The sequence below is a fragment of the Manacus candei genome, unplaced genomic scaffold (genome assembly GCF_025592945.1).
Source record: "Manacus candei isolate 608988 ecotype Guabito, Panama unplaced genomic scaffold, ASM2559294v1 h1tg000011l, whole genome shotgun sequence".
NCBI classification, from domain to species: domain Eukaryota; kingdom Metazoa; phylum Chordata; class Aves; order Passeriformes; family Pipridae; genus Manacus; species Manacus candei.
Genome location: NW_026138059.1, coordinates 30,237,048 through 30,262,834, shown reverse-complemented (window position 1 = coordinate 30,262,834; position 25,787 = coordinate 30,237,048). Strand labels below are relative to the sequence as shown.

The 25,787-nt window shown below is 37.1% G+C and overlaps 1 protein-coding gene across 3 annotated transcripts in view; it reads left to right on the top strand.

Annotated features, from left to right (window-relative positions):
• The window catches only part of MMS22L (MMS22 like, DNA repair protein), a 98,027-nt gene that overhangs the window by 27,569 nt on the left and 44,671 nt on the right, over nucleotides 1–25,787 (top strand). For all 3 annotated transcript variants that reach the window (XM_051778163.1, XM_051778160.1, XM_051778162.1), the window contains exons 12-14: nucleotides 4,815–4,934; nucleotides 5,353–5,573; nucleotides 7,987–8,496. In XM_051778163.1, coding sequence (XP_051634123.1) covers nucleotides 4,815–4,934; nucleotides 5,353–5,573; nucleotides 7,987–8,496 — 851 coding nt within the window. The remainder of the gene's footprint in view (nucleotides 1–4,814; nucleotides 4,935–5,352; nucleotides 5,574–7,986; nucleotides 8,497–25,787) is intronic.

The window sequence follows — 25,787 nt, the reverse complement described above, 5'->3', positions numbered from 1 at the left end:
ATATCAAGAAGTCAGTAATGAAATGGAATATGGAGAAGCAGGAAAAAGCAAAAGGGAGAATAGTGCTCTTTGAATGAACAGCAGGACAAAATCGATGATACTGCTTATTAACAGATGGCTTGAGTTTGTTCTTTAATCCTATCTGAGCCATCCTTTTCAGCAAATACCCTCTGTTATCTATACTACAGATACACAGCAATAGCTGTGCAATATAAATTAGAAGAAATAATAGTGCTGAATCACTCATTTGCTAGAGAGAGCAGGAATTGGTGGTTAGCAACTTCATATGGGAGCTTAAAAATTAATCATGTTTAGTACTATGTCCATCAACTTCATAATCCACTTGTGCTTGTTGCTCCCTATCTTCAAAAGCTTGTAGACTATACATATTCAGAAAAAGAATGGGAATTTACAAAGAAGGAGGGGAAACAAAGATGACATCAACTATGCATAGTTTTGTGTGTTCCAAAGTATCTGAAAAAGGTACTGAACATATATTTTTAATGTAAGTTGATAATCTCCTACCAGTAACTATTCTCTTCACATGAGCTTCAAATTCTGTGTTGTGAAAAGATAATTTAATAGGCACTGTTGCAGCCATTGAGGGTAAGGGAGCGTCATGAAAGTAGAGAAAAGAATGGTCACCTCTGATGATGAATCAGCAGAAGCTGGAGTTGCCTTTAACATCCTTAAGGCGACTAAGTGTTGGGACGCAAAAATGACTAACCAGTGTTAAACCTGCAGCGTTTTGGTAGTTTCAGTAATCCTGTTGTGTTTAGTGGTCACATGCAGACAGGAGAGAGCCTGAGCCACCTTCATCCAGAATATGCTGGATTTTGGGTGTGATAAAGACCTCCTGAAGAAGGTGTGCATGTACAGGTGAAGGTGGTAGAGGGGAGCTGCAATGCCCTGTCACCAGATAGAAACTCCTTTATAAGGTTACGCTCAGCCTGCTGTTGAGCAAGGAGAAGATGTGAAGGTGCTGCTCAGGTTAGAGGATCAATAGGGATGGGAAATAAAAATACTTTATTTGTGAGAAGATATGAGGAATCATGGGTATGTGGGCAAGTGTAGTGTGCTGCTTCCTTGGATATATCCTGTCATCTTCAAACGGTTGACCAAAAGGTGAATTCTTCAGCCAGAAATTACTCTCTTTTTTAATTCTTAATGGATAAGAGTTGAAGACAATTGCTCTTGTGAAAAATCTCCCATCTGTATCACAAAAAATGGGCATTTTTGGGGAGACTAGTTATATGAAGTGTTTCCTCCTGTTGTAATTTGGAATTCTCTTACTTGACTATAAAAATAGTAAAGCTGGTTTACAATTATATTCGTACTACAAAATGAAAATTGTTGAATGTTAGCATAGCTGTTTTATCTATGAGGCAACATCAAACTGACTAAATTTGTGGAATGTCAGTATAAGATGAATTTGTGTTTATGAAGTTTATTGTGAGAATCAAAAGCTTTTTAGTTCTTAAGCACTAATAGCAGTCTCTTATTAGACTTCTCATTTTAGAACATAAGTACTTCTTGTTGTTTCATTGCTGCCTCAATTTTGTTATATCTCTACTGTATTTTTGTTTAATTCTACTTTAAAAAAGATATAGAAGTATTTGTTGGATTTCTAGAAAACCAATTTTGTTACTACAGTAGGAGGTCATAAGAGAAAAATGTTGTGTTTCAATAGTACTATCATTTTGATAGAATCTGGTGTTTCTCCCTTCTGCGATAAATTAAAAGCTGAGTACCTCAAGAGCTCTGATAGTATTTCCAGCAGTGCAAGAGACCATTTTAAGCAAAAGAGCAATGAGAGAATCCATTAATCCCAGGGATATTTGAAGTCTGGAGAACTTTTTCATATTAAATTTGAGATAAAACCTTCATTACAATCTTGGTTTTAGAAACTGTTCTAAAACTATTGTTGGACAGATAAATAATGGTTCAAATTGAAGCTGCTCACAATGTCATGTTTATTGTTGAATTAATTCAACTGAAACAGTCGTTGTTTGTTGAATTAGATTCTAAACATAATCCTAGACACAACATAATAGCTTTAAGACTAAAGGGAGTGTGTTTTGGTGTGTGTGTGTGGGGGTTACATCTTTTGTAACTGGGTAGATCCTTCTAGAGAAATAGATATGGTCAGCTGCAGTTTTTTGTTTTATATCAAGGCTCCCACTTTTATTAATTAAAAAATACGAGCTGTTCTGTCCCTTGTTTTTTGGTGCAAGATTGTGATTTTTGGGAAGTCTACTGATTTAATAGTTAGTTATGTCATATCTGAAAAAATACTTGAGTATCTTTTCATTTGTAGGCATTTTTATTGTATTTGAATTATTATTCTGTATATTTTTAATGGGTCTCTACTGGAGAGTCACTTTTCTATTTCAGTGGATTTTATGTTATAAATAGTGTCTTGAATATATAATTTTCTATGACAACTGAGAATGCCTTTTGAATTTGCAGGTTGTTTTAGAAATGTACCACTTTAGAAGCCATATGTGCCTGAGAAGGCAGGCATGGTTAGAAGTTATTGTAGGTGATTGTATAATTGTTTACAGAATTTTGATAAAGTGTAGCAAATGAGGTTTTCCACATGAATGTGTAACCAGGTAGAGACAGTGAGTGAGATTCCTATGTGTGGCATTTATTCCTATGAAAACAGGAATAAAAGCAACTCTAAAACATAGTAAACCATAAGAAGTAGTATTTGGGTAAGACCAGAAGTCACAGAATCATAGGATGGTTTGGTTTGGAAGGGACCTTAAAGATCATCTAGTTCAAGCCCCTCTGCCATGGGCAGAGGCACCTTCCATTAGACCAGGTTGCTCAAAGACCCATCCATCCAACCTGGTCTTGAACACTTCTATGGATAGGGCATCCACAGCTTTTCTGAGCAACTGTTTCCAGTGTCTCACCACCCTCACAGTAAAGAATTTTTTCTTACTATCTAATCTAAATCTACCGTCTTCCAGTTTAAAGCCATTCCCCCTTGTCCTATCACTACAAGCCCTTGTAAAAAGTCCCACTCTTCCACTAACAGGTATTTATTGAATGACTTTTTCAAACAAGAACAAAAATAACCAAGCAACCCCCTAAAAAGAACCAACACAACAAAACCCAATACAACCTAATGTCATCTTTTTCCATCACCTGGCATTAGTGATTTATTTAAGAATTTTCTGAGTTGGGTGAGCTTGGGATATAACTGAGGACCTAACACTGTAATTGAAACTGAAGGAGATAACTCCCCAATATTTATCTGAGGCATAGTTGTTTTCATTCCCCTTCCTAGGGCTATGATTTTGAGTCATAAAACTAATCCTGTATATTTTTTTAATATTTCTTACTCCTTTTATTCTTCCTTAGCTTATTTTATGCTGTTACAAATTCCAGGCTTGTATAGTATCTAGATTTATTTGAAAGCTAGAAGTAGGTCAGAGTTTCTCTTGTCACAGAACAAGTTGCTACTGTGCCAGAGATGTGTTAGACTTGCATGTGTAAAAGTCTACCCTTGAGACAACTACACATAAGTTGTCCCCTAAACCACTTTTATAGTCAAAGGAGACAGTAAAGCCCTTACAGGACTACTAAAGTAGATGTCTAAAATAAACTGGATTAAACACATGATTTCAGTTGGAGTATGAAGCTCCTAGTATCCTACCTCTGATGCAAGTCCAGTTTCGTTGTCGTCAGAAGCTGAATGAGAAGAATACCACTCTCAATATCCCAGAATTACAAGCTGAGTGCTTCACTGTGTTTAAATTGTTTGGTACTTCCTGTTTTCTTTCCTAGAAACCTTCTTCCTTTCGAATGCAAAATTTGGAACACAAAAAATGTTGTGTGGGAAGTCTTTTGTACTTTTTGTTTCCCCAATGTTCAGAGGCTTATTTTGCCCTTGACTTAGAATTGTCTGGAATATTAGCAACATAGCCATGTTGCAGAGGTTTGAGAAGGAACATGATTCAGAAACAAAAGATTTCCCTCTTTGGAATATTATAAAGAGAAATATGAGTTCTTAGACGGTTGCACCTTCCCTCTGTTTCAGTGGTGAATGAGCTTTCCTTGGGACATACATGACAGAAGGGCTTAAGTGTTCAGTTGACTCATGCATTCAATATGGCTACTGCCCCATTTACTGTTTTGTGAGGTTCTGTACCATGCAGTCATGTTTCAAGTTAGGCTCACAATGTTGAGCTGACTGTTACCCTAATGTGTCTACAGATCTGGAGAAAAGGAGGCTCAGGGGAGAACTCATCACTCTTTACAACTATCTGAAAGGAGGTTGCAGCCAGGTGGGGGTAAGCCTCTTCTCCCAGGCAACTAGTGACAGGACAAGTGACTTAAGACAGTCTTAAGCTGCACTAGAGGAGGTTCAGGGTGGACATCAGAAGGAATTTCTTCATAGAAAGGGTTGTTCAACATTGGAATGGACTGCCCAGGGAGGTGGTGGAATCGCCATCCCTGGAGGTGTTAAAGAAACAACTGGATGTGGCACTTAGTGCTGTGGTTTAGTTGACTTAGTGGTGGTCAGTCAAAGGCTGGACTGTATGATCTGAGAGATCTTCTTCAACCTAAATGAGTCTGTGATTCTGTGACACAGTATTACATTGGCTGGATTACAGGATACAATTATCAGCTTTTATCTTCTAGTTTGTTGCTTGTATTAGCAGATGCATTTACTCAACAGTATATAATTAAAAATAATTTTTGTATTAGGAAATTACTTTGAATAGTCTGTTAGTATTGGGTTTATGTGTAGATAAGGTAATGCTCCCCTCCTAAAACTAATTTCTTACTTCCTTTTCAAGACTGGTGTGTTAGAGGAACACTTAAGAATGCATCTTCAGTGCTGTTTGACTTTGTGTAGTTTCTGGGATTTGAACCTATCTATTGTCACCATACTCTGGGATTATTACAGCAAGAATCTGGTAAGTAGATGAATATATGAAAATATGGAATTGCATTTGGGAAGTCCTTGAATTTTACTCATTAATTCTGATTTTCCTGTAGCCAAGCTTGACTGCAAATACTTCTGTAAAACTACCTAGTCAATGGCAGTATCCCTAAACTTCCTATTTATTTAATGAAATCATGTTTAAATTTATGCTTTGATCCATTACATTATGTGTCAATAGAATAAGTTATAATTTTAGTCTTACTTTTCATCAGGACTACTGATTTTAAGATCTTGTAAAAACACTTTGTACATAGTTACAATAAATTTTTATTTTCTAGTTGTGGTAGGAATATATCCTTTTGTTTGTGTGAAGGATTGCATCTTATTGCATTTGGAATATTAGCATTTACTGTTATTTATAATCTTTCTGTTTTCATTTATTCTTTTAGAACAGTGGCTTTACTGTTCCTTGGCTTGGTCTGAAGGATCTGGCAAATGTTAGTAAGACTTCTTTGTCAATGCTTGAGTTGGTGAAATGTTGCTGCTGCGAACAGCAGATCCCTTCTCTGTACAAGTCTCGCAACAGTTACTTCATTTTTCTCTGCATTTTGGCACGGATGATTAAAGAAGAAAACAGTGGCATGCATCCTTGGAAACAAATTAAAGGACGGTATGGCCACTATTTAGTTTCTCTCCTGTTGTAAGAAGTGTAGTGAGTTAGTGGCCCTTCCAGCCACATGCAAGACGGGTGGATACTGTGCCCATGAGAAAGTAAGGTGGATGAGGGATCCAAGGTGATTAATAATTTAAAAAAGCAGTTCCCTGAAGTTTCTGTTGCCAGCTGAGGCTGTAACAGGGTCCAGGAGCTGGGTCCAAGAATCACCTTGGCTTGTGATGATTTACTTCATCTTGCTGGCCAGGCATTGGGTACACTGGCAACCTGTGCAGTGGTACAACCCAGTTGCCAGACAGGTAATGTAATAAAAGCACAGAAATTGTGTTTGAATTGCATATAAGCCATGTGTTGTCCAAGAACATGCAGACTAACACTTGGTAGGACTGCAATTTCATTTATATTTAGTTTCTTTTTAATGACTTCCAAAATTTCTCACAATATTTTTTGTGAGGGTTTTAATTTTTCACTTAGTTTTGAAACATACTAATTAAGAAGTACAGTCAGTCATTATATTAAAAAAACCATAAAATATATATGCTTTAAATCAGACTCTTGATATTTTATATGCTTACTGAATGAATCTGTGAGACTTTTATTATAGTAATGAGATTGTAGTAATTATTACAAGGGCTAACTTTTAAATTTTTTTCATTAGATATAGAAGACTTAGAATTAGTTTTGGTTTACAGTTTTGATTTTTAAAAAAAAAGATCTTATTAAGTATGAATAAAATTAATTAAAATTTTAGTAAATATTAGTAAGATATTCGTGTACACAAGTAATAAATACATAAGAAACTGCCCATGTGTACAGCACACCTCACCAAGTTATGTGGTGTTTTTTCCAAGAAAGCAGGGTTGTCTTGGCTATCAGAAAAGTATACCTGTCAAAAATATAATGTCTATGTACACTTCACAAGTTGTTATAGTCAGTAAAGTTTGAGTTTTAAAATCACTACAACTTCACAGAAACAAATATGTTGTTGGATTTAGTATCAGTGTTTTGCTTTATTTTGTGATTTTAATTACTGTTCTTACTGAAAGCAAATTATACTTACATTTTTGTGCTATTATAGCTTGTTGCTTTCCCTAATTTAAGAGTGGGAATAATAATACACAACACTCAGTGCATTGGTCTGCTCAACCAGTATTCGTAATTTCTACCTTGCAAAAATCAATTACACAAGTAGCAAAATTTAACAGCCTACAGCTATGATTTTGGGATGAACTCTGTTTTCAGCGGCTAACCAAGCATTAATTGATGCATGAAAAATGTAAATGCCTGTCAGTAGTAATTTACTACTAAACAACATTAATTGGATTTGCTGTAATTTTGGTGGCTAGATTTGATAACTTCAGCACCATTTCCAACTATTTTTCCAGGTGACAGAGTAGGAAACCAGCATTTATGGATGTTTAACTACTGTATGTGGAACTTACTTTAAATTAAAGGCGAAGGATATACCCAAGGTTTTAAACCATTTTCATCTTACTCCTCTGTTGTAGGCATGGTGACATTTATTTAAAAGTCCAGATCCAAGCAAAGGTCACAGAAAAGATGTCTTTGTAAAAACTTTCTGTTTTTGTCAACCACTTTAAAGTTGCAAAGTAGCAGTGCTTGTCACCATCAACTACTTATGACTTAAGCACTGTCCCATAGGCAGTACAGGTAAAGTTTACCATCTTCCTGCTGGAGAGAAGTTTCTTTTCCAAACGCCTCAGTTTCCCTGTTTTCTTGCAAACTTGGAGTCTACAGTTCCTTTCGTAGTTATGCAATACAGGTTGATACAGACTTTGGAGAAACACTGTGGAGAAAAGGATTTTCTTTTAGAAATCTTCCTCTCCCTTTTACTGCAGTGATGGTTTGGTAGGTGAGACTTTGATCACAGCAGCTGTAGCAGTATGCCATAACAGAAATCAGTAGCTGATTTCCACATGGAAATAAGGGAGTTTCTAGGGAAGAGGTTGGCATACAGGAATGATTTGCTGTTGCAAAGAGCTGTCATTTGGCAGCTTCCTTTCCCTAGCAGCCCTCATGGGCTAGACTTGATTGATATGAAGGCATGGTATGGAGGACACCCATCACAAGTAGAGAAGGTTTAGATGTTTACATTGTGCTTAATTGTGTTCTAGAGGTTGGATAGGGAAGAAGGGTTAGGCTGCACCTCGTATTGGAAACACTTAACATGTAGCTTAAAATAGGAGCAGAACATGAAAGAACACATTTGTTCCAGTAGCCAAAAGAATAGAAGAGGAGAGAGAAAAAAAGGGTATTTAAGATTTAAATGTTATTGGAAGAGGATAACTGTAAACTAAAAGCATGAAAATACAATTTTAATCTCTCAAGCAGATAGAAAAGTTAAGAAACTTACTCTTTCCTGTTTGTTTGTTTGCTTTTTTTAATGTAGAATTTATTCCAAGTTCCATCGAAAAAGAATGCAGGAGCTGACAGAAGTGGGGCTGCAGAACTTTTTTAGCTTATTCCTCATGCTAGCAATTGTTGTGGAGACAGAAGATATAGTGAGTCGAGTGTTGGATCTTTTGGATTTCCTGACTCCATCCTCCATCACCATGTCTCAGAGAGCTCTCATCTGGAGAGGTCATTTTGCTTTCCTTTTGATTTATGTTGAGAAGAACATGGACGTTAGCGTCCTAGCTGAGAAAATCTCAAGTGCTTTCCGTGAGAAGGCAAAGGAGTTTTTAGTAAACAAAAATGACTACACGCAGAGACACAATCTCTGGACTCTACTTTCGACCTACGTTGATGGTGTCCAGGAAGTGTTTGAGACTAGCTGCTACTTGAGCCTATCTGAGGAAAAGTTGCTAAATGATGGCTTTACAATGCTGCTGCCTGCTTGTCGAGGAGCTGAGCTGAGTATGGTCCTGAATTTTCTTCAGGTTGTACTAGCCAGACTTCGGTAAGTTATTTAGTTAAATTGTGCATATAGACTGGCATGTTGTTTTTGTTTTTAGGGTTAAAGTGTAGTTCATATTAATTTTGTTATTGAAATAGAGCAAAAGGAAAGAGAAATCTCTGGAGGGATGTAAATGATATGTTAAATTTCAAAATCCACCAATACTTCAGTGCATTTTGAAACTCAGAAATGTTTCCTTACTGTTTCAGGAGATTAGGTTTGACATCCTGAGATTTTGTTATAAATTAGTGGCTCTTTAGAAAGTCATCCAGTTGCTACTATTTCAGACAATATCATCTTTCCTTTGGGACAGGGAACTTCAAAATTATTTTCTGTACTAAATTACTTAGGTTGGGGGGGTTGTTTTTTTGGTTTTGTTTCTTGACTGAACGTATTCTGTTTTTCAGACTCTTCATTCTGTTTTTTCTCTTTCACCAAGGTTGCATTCAAATACCACAGTTATGGAGATTTAAATACTTGTCTGGGGTTCAATAAGAAAGAAGGAAATCATATTTTACCACTTCAAGCAGTTTTGCTTTGATGTACTAGTTCATTTTTCAACACCCACAGTGCCCTTCAATAAGCATATTTTTTGTCTACTGATGCCTTTGAGAAGCAGTCCTCCAGTTTGAAGCCCAAACTGCCTTTTTTTTATAAGATATTAAGAGGCAGCTATTGATCTGCCATTACTTGAAATGTGCAAGACTGAAATATGTGTAAAGAGCTGTGGAAGAGTACATAATAGGAATACTGAGGCCCATATGCAAGATCTCTCTTTAACTAGGTCCTTTGTTATTGTCTAGTAGTTTGACTGCAGCTGTCAATAGCTTATAGATCCAAAGACAACTGTTTTTCAGGCAGTCTTTTGAAAAAAGATGAAGCACAGAACTAAGTTTAGTTGATTTATTATTTATTATTTCAGTTCAACTGAATGTATTTCCTGGAATAAATTGGAGACTTCAAAAATACTTTGACATTTTCTCCATTAGCTAATGCACAGCATTTGTTTTGTTGTTTTTAAAGATGAAATAGGGAGAAATTTGAGACTAGTGAAGAAGTTGCCTATTTCATAACTTGGCATTATTTCAAAAGCTTTCCAAGATTGGGGGTTATGTGGCCCTCTTGTAGAACGGAGAGGAGGGCATAGAAGTTCATTCCAGACTTCTCAGCTCACCACAAACAAGGTACAGGACAGTATTCGTACCTTTTCTTAAAAAAAACAGTTCTGCTGAAATATTTTAATTATCAACATGCTTAAACAATAATTGCTTTTAACAGTTCTTTATTGCAGCTTCTGGTTACTGTTACCAGCCTATTTATCCCATCTACAGAGAAACTGAATTCCTTAACATTTAGCTCAACTCTGCACTGGTGCAACTTCACCTTGAATATTGTGTGCAGTTTTGGACACTACAATACAAGAAAGATATTAAGCTATTGGAGGGTGTCCAAAGAAGAGCAACGAAAATGAAGGGCCTTGAGGGGAAGCCATATGAGGAGTACGTGAGGTCACTTGGTCTGTTCAGCCTGGAGAAAAGGAGATGGATGGGAGACCTCATTGCAGTCACAACTTTCTTCTGAGGGGAACAGGAGGGGTAGGCACTGATCTCTTCTCTGTGGTGACCAGTGACAGGACCTGAGGGAATGGCCTGAAGTTATGTCAAGAAAGGTTTAGGTTGGATATTAGAAAAAGGTTCTTCACCCAGAGTGGTTGGGCACTGAAATAGGTTATCCAGGGAAGTAGTCACAGCACCAAGCCTGTCTGAGTTCAAGAAGTGTTTGGACAATACTCTTGGGCACGTGGTGTGACTCTTGGGAATGGTCCTGTGCAGGGCCAGGAGTTGAACTTGAGGATCCTTGTGGCTTCTTTCTAACTTGGCATATTCTGTGATAAAACACTTTGATCTTCAGGTTGTATTGAACACAAAAATATTACTGATTCTCTCTCCCACTTGGACAGACTCACTGAAAATAGTCCTCTGTTGCCATGCAAGTAAAACAACACTAAAATCACTTTCTTGGTTCAAAAGGTGTGGATGACTTTGTGCTAACCATATATTCAACTATTGTTGGCTTGACCAGACTGATTAGGCCTGGTCTATCTGCAGACTCAAAAAAGGATGAAATGGTTCAGTGCCTGTTTTTAAAATCCAGGCTGATATAAGCTACTAGACCTTTCATAAATGTAACTTCTCTGTACACTGCAGTCTAATAATTTTATAATTGTATGACAGAGAATTTACAGGTAGGAAGGAAGTGAGATTACTGATTAAAGAGAGAAGCAGCTCCCTCTAGGCTGTTAGGAAATAATAACTTCATGTGCCACTTTCTGCTAACCCCAGATGATGGCTCACAGGAGCATTCTTTATTGCTGATTAAGTAGCATTATGAAAATACTGACTTGGTTACATTAACTAAATGCCTCGGTATTTAAAGCTTAAAATAGCAAATAGTTTTAGCAATCCCCTTTAACATATCTTGTTGGATTGCTGGAATCTCACTCCAGGTTTCCCAGTTGCTTTTCTTTGAGGATACTGTAAAAATTCCAGTCTTTCATTTTCAGATTGAGGTGTAGCCAAAAGCTCTTCTTTAATTATAGCTATTCATGCTGCTATAGTTAAGGGTCTGTCAGCATTTCCATTATAAACCTTTATTTTCAAGGGTTCGGAACACAGCAGCGAAAACTTGCTCTGGGCTAAAACTTGGCATACAAGGGTTTGAAAGTGCGCTTGTTTTCTTTCTTTTTTTTAAAAGGCATCTGAAAAGAAACCCCCACCTTCACTGTTGTTACATTACTGTGTTTTAAAATAACCCTTTCCAGATTTTTCTTGTATTTTACTTTTCTGCTAGAAAAGTGCTAGTAGCTTTTGATTGTTGTATTTACCTATGTTTAGACTGTTTAAAATAAGATTTCTTAATCCACTTTTTTTATTTATTGTTGCTATTATGATTATTTTGGTGTTTATATATTTAAATAGAACTATGACTTGGCTGGAGAACTCATTTTTATCAGTTTTTGATATGTGGTGACTGGATAAATGGAATCAAGATGCTACTTGCTGGCACTTGCAAGTATTTGATCTTCGTAGTGAGATTCAGTATGAAGTGTAAGGTTGTATTTTAATACAGTCTCCTTTTTAAAAACATGTAAAATAAACCATAAACAATCAAGAAACTCCCCAAAATAAAAATGTGAAGTGCTTGCTTCCTGTGTTTGCTTGAAGGATTCAGCTTCTAGCTCAGACATAAGTTTTTTCTTTTTTTTCCACGTGTTTAAGCAGTGTTTTAGAATCCTGCCTTTTTTTTTTTTTTTTTTTTTTTTTTTTACTGAAAGGTGAATGCAGGATGTTTGCCCATGTGTGCTTTCATTTGTTCCAGATCTCTAGCACTAACTGTCATCTGAGTGTCTGATGGCACAAAAAGAAACCCTAGGTTAATAAAAATATGGCATTAAATGGATTTGACAGAACTTGCTGTAAAAATGGACACAAGACTGGGAGAAATCTGCTGTGGGTTCTGGCACTTCAATATGTTAGTCTTAAAAGAAGCGTTTGAAATACACTAAAATGTCTTTTATTGCAATCGGGTATTGCTCTGACATGAGCATTCTCTTATTTTCATCATCCTGCCATTTAGGTTTTGTGGTGTGTTAGCACAAAGTTACAGGACTATAAAATGTGAGTACATGCCCAGGTGTAAAATCGCTGCTGTGCTCCAAACATCTTTGCCTGGTTTCAGGGAGACCTATTACTAATTCTCATAGCAGAAATGAGAAGTACCACAAACCTAATACTGTAATAAGCAGTAATTTTATTTTGAAAACAATTCTTATGTATTTATACCTATTTTTTGCCAATTTTTAAAAATATTGCTGTGTTAATTTCATAAGCTCTTACAGGAATACTGACTAGGTAAACCTGTCTCTAGTTAAAAGTTGCATTAATAATTGGGCCATGGATAACAACAGAACTGAATGTTTCCATCTGTAGAGTGTGTTTAGCCTTGAGGTTGTAAGAGAAATCACGATAGGAATGCATTATCCAGTATATCTTTGCTATGGAAATGTATAGTCATTTGTAATTTTTTTTTGCGTTGTACTTGCCATCAAAACAGCCTGTGGGAAGCTTTTTCGAGACCAACAGAGGCCTCTCTCCCCCTCTCTGTTACCGTGTAAGTCAGCAGATAAGCTCAGGAGGAGAATAGAAAGGTCCTCCCTCCTTTTTTTCTTGCCCCTCAGGGGTTTTAGTGTTAGTCTTTGCAAAATCTTTTTTCTGATGTTGAGCTTCTGAAAACTATATTCAGAAGAGTTTGGAAGAGCGTTAAGTCTTCTCTTACCCATCCCATCCTGTGAAGATATTTAAAGCTACCAGCTGTGATGTTCTGATAAGCACAGAAGGCAATTCTGTGACTAAGCCACTGAATTGAGAGTCAGATGATGTTACTTTGGCTCTAAGATCTCCCAGGCTTAATGAATGACCATTAGAAAGTCATTAAAAGTTGCTATGAATTTTGTTTACCTGTGTGAAAAACATGAAATAAATCCTTCCTTTTTCACTTCACAACATACATCTTATGCTTGGGAAGCAAGCGTGCCTTGCTGTGCTAACTTGACCTATGGTTTAAAATATTTTTAGTGTTTTTTTTTTTTTTAAATTTAGGTATTCCATTAATAAAACTGATGTTTGAATGACTGCAATAAACATCTAGTCTCTAAATGCTTTAATGCATGGGAAGCAAGCACTGCTGTAGAATATAGCAGCATTTTGAGAGGTTTCTTGTGTCTAAATCCTTAAAAATAATCTGTTACTGTCTTCTGAGGGAATACTGTGTGTGTTCTTAGCTACAGTTGTTGCCTTAAGGTGTGGCTCTTATAATTAAAACTGAATTTTCTGCCTACTTTATGTGGGATTTGAGATTTTTTTCCCCAGGTTTTTATTGAGGTTCTTAAATAACATTTTACATCTTTGTCCCTTGTATTCTGATCTTCAAAGATGACTAGATAAAACTGATGTATGTTTGGATTGTTTCCTCTGAGAATGTTACTGTGCTAAGAAGTGAAATGAGATAGAGTGTGCACTGCAGCCATGTACCTGATACTTTGCTTATAGAAAGTTCCTGTGTATGTATAGCATTGGTCCAGGTTTGCAAGAATATGCACTTCCACTTTTCACTGTCCATTTCCTTGAATCTGTAGGTAGCCACATTAAAGCTGAATAATTGATTAAAATCAATTTTATATTGATGTTTAAGATGTAATAGAGAGCCTCTGAAGGAGGAGCTGGGGACAGGGCTGGAAAGGCATATCCTATGAGGAGCGTCTGAGGACTTTGGATTTGTCTGGTTTAGAGAAAAGGAGGCTGAGGTATGACCTCATTGCTCTCTACAGCTTACTGAAGAGGGGAAATGGAGAAGGAGGTGCTAGGCTCATTTCCCTGGGCTCCAGTAATAGGACACGTGAGAGTAGTTCAAAGCTGAACCAGGGAAGGTTTAGACTGGACATTAGGAAGCATTTCTTCACTGCTTGGGTGGTCAAGCACTGGAACAAGCTTCCTAAAGACGTGGTCAATGCCCTAAGCCTGTCAATGTTTAAGAGGCAATTGGACAATGCCCTTAATAATTTGCTTCAGCTCTTGATCAGCTCTGATTTGCTTAGATAGTTGGACTAGATGATTGTTATAGACCCATTCCAGCTGCAATATTCTATTCTACTCTGTTCTATTCTAGAATCACTTTAAGAACAGACTGAAACAACAAAAACTGTCAAAAAAGCTTCTAATTGTTGATGCCCAAAAAAAGTCTGTCTTGGTAGACACCCAAAGCTAAAGAAACTGAAGTCTAGTATTCAACCATCAATCATGAAGATACACAGTTCTGTCCCATGTGGTACAGATGGAAACACTTTCTGTGTTTCATCCATTGTACCCATTTTATCTACCAAAGAATAATTCACATAAGCTTTCTGTAGCCTACCTGACAGCAGTACAAGACTTGCTGTTGTGAAAGAGTAAATCCATGAAAAAAAGAGTGAAATCATATCCAGGTGTACTAAGAACCTGCTGCTTGGGACCCTGCAGTTGTTTAGAGAAATATGTGCTCCTTGAAGGACATAAAGTACAGATTTGTTTTCTGATGGAAGTGTCTCACTTCTGAAACTATTTTCCCCAAATTAACTCTCCTCTCAGTTTTCCTTCTGTTCTTCACATGAGGTGAGAGAATGGCTTTTCATATGGAGTATTTTTTTTTTTGTGGATGTTAAACAAAAGAAATATTTTTGCCAATAAAACCATTATATGCAAGTAGCCTTCTAATCTCTTAATTTTGATTGTTTCTTCGTTACCTTACAAGATATATATTTCTTCTCTCTTTAGGATATCTCTTGTCAGATTTAAGGCTTATTTAAAATGAACAGAAAGCTGAAGCAATTTTCTTTATTCCATTTCAGTCTCCTAAGGCCTATTTCCCCCTGGTGAGCTCATAGCAACAGGGGGGTTTAAGGGAATTCAGCTTTCTGCAAATTAATGTCTCACATCATGAAAATTCAGGACCTTTTTTTTTTCTATGTCTTGAAAAAGTAATACAGTGAGTGCGAGTATTATTTCTTGCCAGCGGGTGGAAGATGAATGATTTTGTCACAGTTTTACTGCTTGATGAGCAGTGTCCTGAGGGTCAGGCTTAAGTCTGTGTCACTATGCTGCTCATTACTCTTGAGCTAAATAAGGGCTGATTGGATCTAAATTGCCTAGCACATGGGCCACAGATGAGCTCAGTGAGTAGGGGATGACCTGCTATTCAGGCTGGGAGTAACCCCGGTGTGCAAATGCTGCATTAGAACACCGTGGGAGAATGAGAGGCTACCGACCGCTGCCAGCAAAAGAAATCGAAATGTAAAAACTCTTTGATGCTGCAGTGTTAGAATTTGAAATGTAGGAAGTGACAGGTTGATGGTACTTATCAGCTTTGGCTGGATTAGAGAACAGTGTCATCTTGCTTATATAATGACAGAAGAATAAAGCCAGCTCCCAACTACTTGGTGATGTGGAGCTGCTGCTGTCAGAGTCAATGCTGCCTCCTACTGACAGTCTGTGCAGAAGGATGGAGAAAGCAAATGGTGAACTGGCTCCAGACAGCTGCTCAGCTTCTCTGGCACCAGAGTGCAGTCTGTGCCCCTGCCCACCTGTACCGATATGTTTCTGGTCCCTTAGCAGAGAATTGGAAACCTGACTGATAAAATAGCAAGTGTACATTCTGGGACAAGAGCAAGCCACTGTCTTGGCTATGTCAAGAATGGTTGGACGAGTCAGTTATGTGCACTGAACTAAACATATCTGTCTCTGCTTCACCCAAAATATTTCTCCTTGTACTCGTCTCTATTACTAGCCCGTGTGAAAGGAGTTAGTCTCAGGAGAGGAGAATTAATTTGTACCTATGTGTTTTAAAGAAAGTTGACCTTTAAAGAGAAGAAAAAAAACGTGAACCAACTCCAAGGGGAATCCTTGTGCTAACTGAACACGTGAATATACTTGTCTTAATGGAGGAAAATGAAAAGCAAGCAAAGCACCTGCAGGTGCTGGACACAACACAGACTGTAGTACTCTGTGCAGTTCTGAAAGATTCAGTTCAGTAGAACAAGCTTTCGGGTTTTGTTTCCACCCACCATTACTCATTTTTTTGAAAACTAATAGCTACAGTGATGAATAGCCACTTGCTTAATTTTTTCCAAATTTGTTTCTGCTTCTGTTACTGACAACTGTAACTTACTAGTGTCAGCTTCTCTTACTGCTCACTTCTGGGGCTACCTCATCAGCAAAAACAATTTGTTGTGCTCTCTTGAAAGCAGTGCCTAAATGAAGAGAAGGGATGAATCTAAATACATTATGTGTTTTCTGTTTACTCTTTTCTGGGTATATATTATTTGATTCTTCTTCCCCCAGGATGTTTTCGCTTAAGATAAAATTTCTTTTGGACGTAAAACAACTTCTACTGTACTTGTTTCTGGGTATCGTAACCAAAAAAAAAAAAAAAAAGAGAGAGAAAAGAAAACAACAGCCTTAAAAGTACAGTTTTTCTGTAAGCTGGTGTGAGTCTATGGGAATGAGAGAGAAAATTTTAATAGAAAATATCAGTAGTGTAATGCTTCAGTGTTACTTGTATTATCTTAGTATTATTAGTGTTTAATGGCATCACTTCAGTCACTGAAAATGAGGAACAGTTTAGCACAACTAGTTGTAGTAAATGAAAATGAGTTACAGAGTTTGTTTCAGTTTGCACATAGCCAAAAATTAGAGGATATTTCTCTATGTTTGTATAGAAAAGAAAACCAGAATTGAAAATTATTTCCATATTTTGAAAGAAATTATCATCAACAAGAGGAAATAATGAAGGCCAAGTACTGAAATCAGGAAGGAGAAATGCAAATACAACGTATGGAATGCTTGGCATGGCAGCTGTACTGTCCACATGTAGGGAGGTAGTATGTACCATGTGGTGAGAGAAATAGGAGATCTCCACATCTGGGGTTGGTTGAAGTGAGGTAGCTGCCACAGCTGTTACCTCATCGCTCTGTTCTGCCCTTGCTTGTAGACTCTGCTACCTGCTCAGCACAGATGGCTTCAAGATCCAGTATTGTCCCTGCACTAGCAAGTTTCTGCCTGGTGTAGGGGGAATACCAAAATTGTTTGTGAATGGTAGTTCAGGTGGATTCCCTTGTATCTTAAAAGGAGTGGGAGGTGAGCGTGGTACTTAAGTTTTCACTGCTGTTTACATGGATATTTATTTATGTGAGTTTGTAAGACCATAGTGGCTGCAAGAAAATCTGAAATTTGGCTGCATCTGATGGCTAACTTTTAACAGTGACTTTCTCATGTACACAGCCGGTACAATATGAGGAAGCAGGACCTAATGTGACTTGAATATCATTGTGGGATGTGTTAATAAAACTCCTGCAGGTAAGAGGAGCTGCTTATTCTGTCTTTAGCCGGAGTATTCTGTATGCAGTTCTGGACATGTCAGTTTACAAAACATTTATGAATAAATTGAAAATTGGAAAGAGTCACAGAAGTGAGTGATAAGAGTAGGAAGTTTGTATAAGTTTGATGGAACTGACTTCAGCTAGGAAAAGTTGAGGAGAGACATGCTAGAAGTTACCTAGTATATAAAAGGATGTTGCGGGTTTTCTGTTGTTCTTCGTGCCAGTGAAGATGGAATTGGCTTGATTTGAGGCAGAAGTTTAGTGTGGTTACTTATAGTAGGCTGAAAACTGAACACTCTTGCAGGCTTCAAGAGAGACTTGTGGAACTGAATGTTTTTTGGTTTTGGTGGTTTTTTTAGACAATGAATTAGACAAACATTTGCCAGAAAGTAGTTTATATGAGCTTACTAGACTGGTGAGATGAACTCCCTGAATCACTGTCAAGGTGCTACCAAGTCCTTCACTTATGTTTCTGTGGTTTGATATTAAGGAGTGCTCAATGCAGCTGGTGGTCAAATAGTACGGATGCATCCTAAACAGTATTCTGTGCTTTTCCTTACAGAACAAAAGTACAGCGAAATTAGAAGATAATGAAAAATAGTACCAGAAACTGTAATCTGCCATAAAATTTAACTTTGGAAACCTGTCATTCATTTTGACTTGTAGTATCTGCACTCTTTTTAATTTCTCTGTTCTACTGGGGGGAAAGAACTGAACCTGTGTAGTGCTCCTGTGTCCTACTTGTTCATGGAATTTCGGGAGTGGGAAAGTGAAGATGGCTTCTACTGTATACACAGAACAGTGGCCCTGCTGAACAGGGTGATGAGTTTTCAGTGGTAATGTGTTTGAATCTTGAAATTTTCTAGAAAATTACTTTGAAAATGCTTTTTTGGACATTTTCTAAGGAAAACTAATTGATAAATGGCATGGTAGGTGTACCTTGTCCTGTTTTATTTGACTTGGAACAAGTCTAAGTGTCACTAATTGCCAATGGCTAAATGCTCCAGTTTTCTTTACAGATGTACTAAAACAGGGATGGTGAAAATGTACCTCATGGCAAATGAGTTCAAAATAGCAGGCCACCATATCCTCCCCAAAAATAAACTGGAAAGAGCAGAAGATACTATGCAATGTGTACATCTGCATCATCTCAGGGTCTTATGGGGGTCCTTTCCTGACATTTTTACTGGATAGAGAAAGGTAAAAGCAGTTTGTAGTTTACTTAGTTGACTGATAAGCTGAAAGTGCTGTCTGTTCTCTCCTCTTTTTTCACAACCAGAAGGCCCTGTTTATCTCTAATCGGGGTTAATTAAAGCCTTAGGGCCATACAGAGTCCCTGCCAATGGCTGTAAGGTACAGTCATAAACAGGGCTGCAGCTCCTCACTGTAGGGAGCTGAGAGGTAACTGTGCGCCTGTCGCAGGCTCTGATAATAGAGCTGTGCTAATGCTTTCTGAAAATACATGAGGGAACTTCTTTGGTCAAATAGTTCTGTTCATTTATTAATTTCTTGGCTGTTATCGAAGAGTTGTATGAAGTGTTTGGTTTTACGTGCATGCTTGGAAATCCCTGTTAAGAGGCAGAAAGCTCCTGGTTCTCTCCATGGTAATGCAGGGACTGCACAGGCAGCCACGGCAGCCATTATGCACGCAGCAGGAGCGCTCACTGCAGCCGGGCATGTGTCATCTTTTATTGAGGGGCAGGAGTAGCGAAGAACAGTCAAGTATAGATGTGCCTGCCAGGACAATGAGGTTTCCTTCTACTGCTTTTTTGCAGTCTTGTTTTCCTTTCAAAAAGTCAACCACAAGAACGAAAAATGAACATTTTCATTGGCATTCTTTTGTTTTCCTGGACAGGAATATATTGATTAGCTATTGGCGGTGTGCATTTGAAAATACTTCAATAAGTATTCCAGGTATCTTGCTAAAATATTTTAAAGCTGCTAAAGATTTGCTCCCAGGGAATTCCTTGAATTCACACCACACCTATATATTCAAGGGTATTCTAAAACAGCTTGATTTGGTGATGAAAAGCTGTGCATGTATTTGTTCAGTATGTTACATTTATATGGAATTTTGTATTAGGTGCAAAGATGACATCAGAAAGTAATGCCCCTGTGATCATCTCTTAAATAATAATTAACTATAACATAACCATGATTATCCAAACATCATAGGGAGAGTGAATATATTCAGGCAATCAAGGGATTTTACAATGTGATTATTAGGCATTGGGGAGATGTGACCCTGTTTAGGGTAACAGGGAGCTGTGGTTAATTGATGTTAGGATAATCAAATTTTTATTGTTTTATTGCTCTGGGACCCTAGGCTTTGCAAGAGTATGTGTGCGTGCACTTAGAAGAAAAAGAAACCCCGAGCATATTGAATTATAAGCCTAAAAGTGAATCTTGAGGTTATGGTTACATTATCTTGATGTACTGAATTACTGCTATGATTATAAGTGTTGAGAAATCATTTATATTGTCTGTAAATCATCCCCATTTAACATCACAGTGAAAATTCAATACATCTTGATTCTGAGTATTTTGTAAAGGTATCTATTTTCCTAAGACATGAAAAATGACTAGCTTTTTCCAAGTCAAACTGAAAAATTGAAGGTTTTTTTTTCCTGCAGCCAAGAAATTTTTATTGTTTTCTTTCTTGAAGGAAAACCTTTGTGAGGTGTACAGTCTGAATGTTATGACAGAAAATACAGTGGATATAGTCCCCCTTGAGCTTCATTGTCTTCAAGTTTAGAATGTGAGACAAGAGGAAATGGTATCAAGTTGTACCAGGGAAGGTTTTATTGGATATTGGGAAAAATTTCTTCATGGAAAGGGTTGTCAAGCATTGAAACAGGCTGCCCAGGGAAATGGTGGTATCACCATCCCTGGAGGTATTTATAAAACATGAACGTAGCACTTGGGCACATGATTTAGTGGTGAGGTTGGCAGTGCTGGGTTAATGATTGGACTCGATGATCTTAAAGGTCTTTTCCAACCTAAACGATTCTATGATTCTGTGAGATTGTAAACCAGAATTTCATTTCATTGGAGTTCATTATGAAAGGGTTTCCACTGCACTGCTGTGGCACTGAATCTCTGGAATTTCTAATAGCTCAAACTGCCCTCTGGAAGACTTAACGATGAAGTGTAGCATTGCTACTGTCTAACTGAAAGTTTTTTCTTACTCACTCTTTTTTTTTTTTCTGTTCTCTCTCTCTTTTTTTTTTCCCCTCTCTTCCTTGAAACAGAGTAATTTGTGAAAACTTTTCAGCAATCCTATCTCCATGTAAATTAATACTGTAAATTGTGCTGCTAGTGAGGGTGGAGGGAGTAGTAAGAGTGGGTGGGGGGAGAGAAGAATTAAAATCATTCCAATAAATGGTTTAATTTATGCCTCAGCAGTTAAGCATGCTCCTGGTTAACAGAAATACCCTTCAGCTACACAGGATTTGGGAGGGTTGGAGGGCACTCATTTGCACATAAATAGCCATTAACTGATAAATTCCCAGAGGTCTCCTGTTGCATGCTAGTGGTTCTGACCTACTTAGCTAGCTTAAATTTGTTTTACAGAATTATTATAATTCCATCCTTGGTACTTAAACTTTGTGATTAATGCATGCCTCACAATACAATTAAAGTATAATTACACAGTTTTACAGTTTGCTATCATGGTGTTATTATTATTACAAAGAGCTGGATTTTGCAAATATTAGAAGAATTAGGGTTCTGATACCCATCACTTTGCTGTTATTAAGTGATTATGTTAAATGGGACCCCTTTATGTCTGAAGAATGAAGTGGAGAGAGGGGAATCATTAACTAACACATCAGATGGTTTCTAAGTGATTGAGGAAGAGATGTGTGGTGAGTTTTTTACACATCTGTAGTTGACAGGTGCAAATACCTTTTGTTTGTCTTTGCCAGCTGCCTGTGACATGCTCTAGCACATCTGTGCTTCAGTGCTTAAAAAAAGTTTCATGCGAAACATCTCATCTCTGTAATCTTAAAAAATCATTTACATGTGTTAAACACCTGATTTTATTATACTTCATTGAAGCTTTTTATTATATGAATGGGTTTTTTTATACTCTTATTAAAAGCATGAGCAGCCAGGTACAGAAGTTCAGTAGATCTGTGCAGTGTAGGTTAGGGTATGCATGCAAAGATGATACAGAACTTTCTCTTGTGCTCTGTAAACTCAGAGCAGTTCTCTGAGAGAGATCTTCCTAACTTATCAGTTTGCATGCATGAATGTATCCTATATTTATACTGGCTGAAAATAACAGTAAGTCACAAGCTCTGCTATTTTAACCTTAACTGTAAGGGTTACCTGACCTTCCCTGTTTTTGGGACCAAACTTAGTTCTCTGGCTACTATTCATTCTTGAAGAAGAGATCCTTGAACTAATGTTACTTGTACATGACCCAAAAAAAAATTGCTGCTGTACTGCGTAATTCTTATTACATCCTTTTTCTTTTCTAATGCAACTGTATCAGAAGACTTAGGTTTTTACATTAATGATTAATACAATTAGCAAATAAAAGGACTGAAAAAAATTTTAATACTATTTCCCCTATTCCAGTGCAAGTTACAAATATGATTTTATTTTGTTTATCTGTGAATTTGTGTTATATTGCAGATTTCACTGGTGGGAAATGGGTCAATTGATGCATTTTTGGAATTACACATTCTGTTCTTCTAAAGCTCTAGGGTTATACTATAACATTTTTTTATCTATAATTGCACAGTGTAAACTCCATATTGTGGTACAGAAATTGAATGTTGCACCCTCAAGTCTTATTTGATCCAGTGTCTTGGTTTTCATTTTTCCTTAGTTTAAAAAAACTTGTTGCTTTTGTGGTTTTCTGGTTTCCCTAAGTTGTGCTATTCATTTCTTTAACAATGAAAATATTTCTTCTTTTTAATTCCAGAGAACCCAGGAGTAGAAGGCAAATAGAAATCTTTTCCTTAAAATTACTCCTTTCACATTTGTAATTTTTGTCTGTATTTATGCTGCTACAATGATATAATGTCTGCTTTTGCTGTTATCATTTGCTGTCATTGAGCTCAGAAAACATTGGTCATTATTACTGATGCATGGAAGCGTGCAAACAGGTAGGCGGTAATTATACTTGGAAGAATGTACTATATTTCAGGGCTTCCTACTTGAATATTCCTGAATTGGTTTTATTTCTAGTCTTTAAAAAAAATACTGCATTGAAGTGATTTAAATCATTTTCATGTGGCACTGCAAAAATGCAAAGGCACATTACCAGAAAGAAATGGTCAGCAATAAGAGCTGTTTTGCAAAGTTGGCTTGCAACAACTACCACACTATGTGGAGAAAACAGTTATCCTGTAATAATAAGACTAATGAATTCAGAAATCCATTGATTGAACTGGCTCTGGGTAGATTATGTGCAGGCTTGCTTCGAGGAGAGGAATTTATGAAATGTTTGCCGCATCCAGCAAGCACTGCTGCTATAATACAGCTGCCTCCTCAGTGGTTTGCTTTGATCCTGTGGAATGAAAGGACAGGAGGATCAGCTCAGGTCTAAATGAGATTACAGCTGGTTCGGCAGCTTATCTGGTCTAATGCCAACTAGTGTGGCTTTGCACGTCCTAAGGGGTTTACAACAGAAACTGTTTATTGAGTATCATCGGTTTACTCAACACAAGCAGGCTAATCCTTCCCAGCCTCAGCATGTTGTAGGATTGTGTATGAGCCAAACCAAAAGCTGGTGCAGCCAGGGCCTCCAGAGCCCTTTGTCTCGCTTCATATTGATTTTTTTTACCTGTGTTAAAGACAGTAAAAAATAAAACCAATAACCAGCCCTATTGTGAGCAAAAGGTTAATCTGACCTAAAAATCTTACAAAAGCGTCTTTTAACCCTAGAAGGGATGGTAGTCTTTCTCTGACTTTTCACTCAAGGGATTTTCTAGTTTAGGGTTTTGAAGAGCAAAAATAGGAAAAACAGCTTCAACAATTAACTTTGTGTTTATTGAAAGGTCTCTGAATTCTTTCAGCAGCTGCATAGAAAACTTGTTGTTTGTGACATTATTAATATCATCTGTGGTAGGTGATGCTGCATGGCAAGAACATGACATGCTGAACATAGAGTAGTAGGAGCTGGCACGTGCCCCAAGACATGTGCTGCTTTTTCATTATAGTGGTTTCTATATGCCTTTATCAGCTATTTTCTCAATTAAAAAAACAAATATTACAAACTAGGCAAGTGCATCTTAAGAAATTAGGAAAAGTAACAAACAGGTCCATCGAAGCAGAATGTTTTAAAAAATTATGTGCTGCAAGTTTTTAAACAACATCCCTTTCTGTTCTGATATAAAATACAATGGAATATTGGATACGACAGTATTTTATTGAACATGTGACCTGTCTGAGGTGAGTCTTTTTTGGAGGAAAAAAAGCATGGGTCAGATGATTATAAATCAAATATTTTTGTAGTATAGAGAAATAATAGATTAAACTCCAGGAAGCCTTGCAGAGTAGTAGCAATACATTTGCACTGAAAAGAAATGCAGTACGTTACCAAGTCTGCATTGTTGGGATTATTATTAAATACATGTATTTGTACACTGTACATATTATTGGGGGTAATTAAATTAGTTTTGCCATGATGCAGGAAGAAAATTTGTTGGCATACATATCTGTCATCAACTGTATGTGGCAGACTTAAACTGGAAATTGTTTTGAAGACTGTTGATTACTATCTAAAAGAAAAGATGACAGTAACTTTGAGGAATTATGAAAGGCTGTTTTCTGTTTACTTCATCTAATTGGAATAAATGTCTATTTTAACCTATATGTAAGCAAAGAGGTTACAATGGGTACCATGGAGGTATTATGAGTGTTCTGTGGGGAAATTGCTAAAAATGATGTGTAAGATAAAATGTGAACCTTGCTAATACTTAAGCCTAATGGACAAGAAGTGTTCAAGTTTAAAATGTAATAATAATCCATTTATTTGTATTTTATCAAATCTGGTTTTAAAGCAATAGGTTGTTCTCATGTAGTATTACAGTTTAGCATGTTTGGAGATAAAAATTATTATTGGTGATTGCTTGAAGTCTCTTTGTTCAATCATCTGAACAGTGCAAATCCAAGCATTTTGTCAGACTGTGAGAAGTTTTGCCTGGGTAATGCTTCCCACACATGCAGTTCACCAGATAAATTATGTGCACGGTTTCACAGCATAGCTGGTGCTGGGAGTTAAATGGATGCCCAGTAGTAGAACTTGTAAAACATTTTCCTGTTAACACGACCAGGCAGAATTGACATTGTTGATGGTACCTTTAATCTAATATACTATCAGTTCTAACAGTGATTTTTACTGTGTTTCAGAGAAGGTGATGATATAAGTTTTTAGCACATCTGCCATTCTTCCTGTATGGCAGAAAATTAGCTCTACTGTCTGTATTACCCAATGTTGGGAACAAAGTAGGGGATGTTTTGTACCCGAAGTAATCTCCTCCACTGAAAAGATATATTACGTGAAAAACATCCTTTCACACAACAAATGCTCCATAAAGAACAAAATCGATTTTTCAGGAAGGAAATAAAATGCTTTGTTTTGGAATTTGGAAACAAGTTAGTTCATTATCTTGAGTACAAGTTTGCCTGCCTTCCAAAATCTCTTTTCTCTCTTGGAGAGAAAGATTTTCCCAAACCACTTGCAGTACATGACTCCCAGCAGGTTGCTAGAGAGTACTCATATGCATATAGGTTTTGATTTTCTGCAAAGACAGCTAGAGAAGCTGGAGCAAGACAGTTTCATTTAAGAAACCTCACACTTTATTTTAACTACAGCTCCTCTCTCTGTTACAGTCTTGTTTTAAGTTAAGAGCATTTTTGAAGTATTTTCTCAGGCTTCCTACCTGAAAAATAGGAATGGCATGATAATAACAGTGCTACAGGTGTAATAATAAGGCAGGTGTGTTACTGGAAATTATATTCAGAATCCATAAAGACATAACTGTGGGTAGTAGTACTTCTAGTTTTTGTTTTCAGTATTTGGGGTTTAATATTTTGATACTGTTCCTTTTCTTCTCCTCAGGACTTTGTGTAGTTTTCCTCAGAGTCCACTTCACGTCTCCTGATCCCATCAGAATATATTAATTGAGGTGGCACCCACTCAACATTTGAATTTTTGCAGCCAGAATGGCTATTTTACCAGTTTGTCAAGTACCAGCTTGGTACTTGAGCCTGGGTGAGGACATACTGAATGAGAGAAACTAAAGGTCTAAAACAGGACTAGATAATGGAAGGCACTTGAGACGTGGTGAATTTGACCTCAATAAACTTG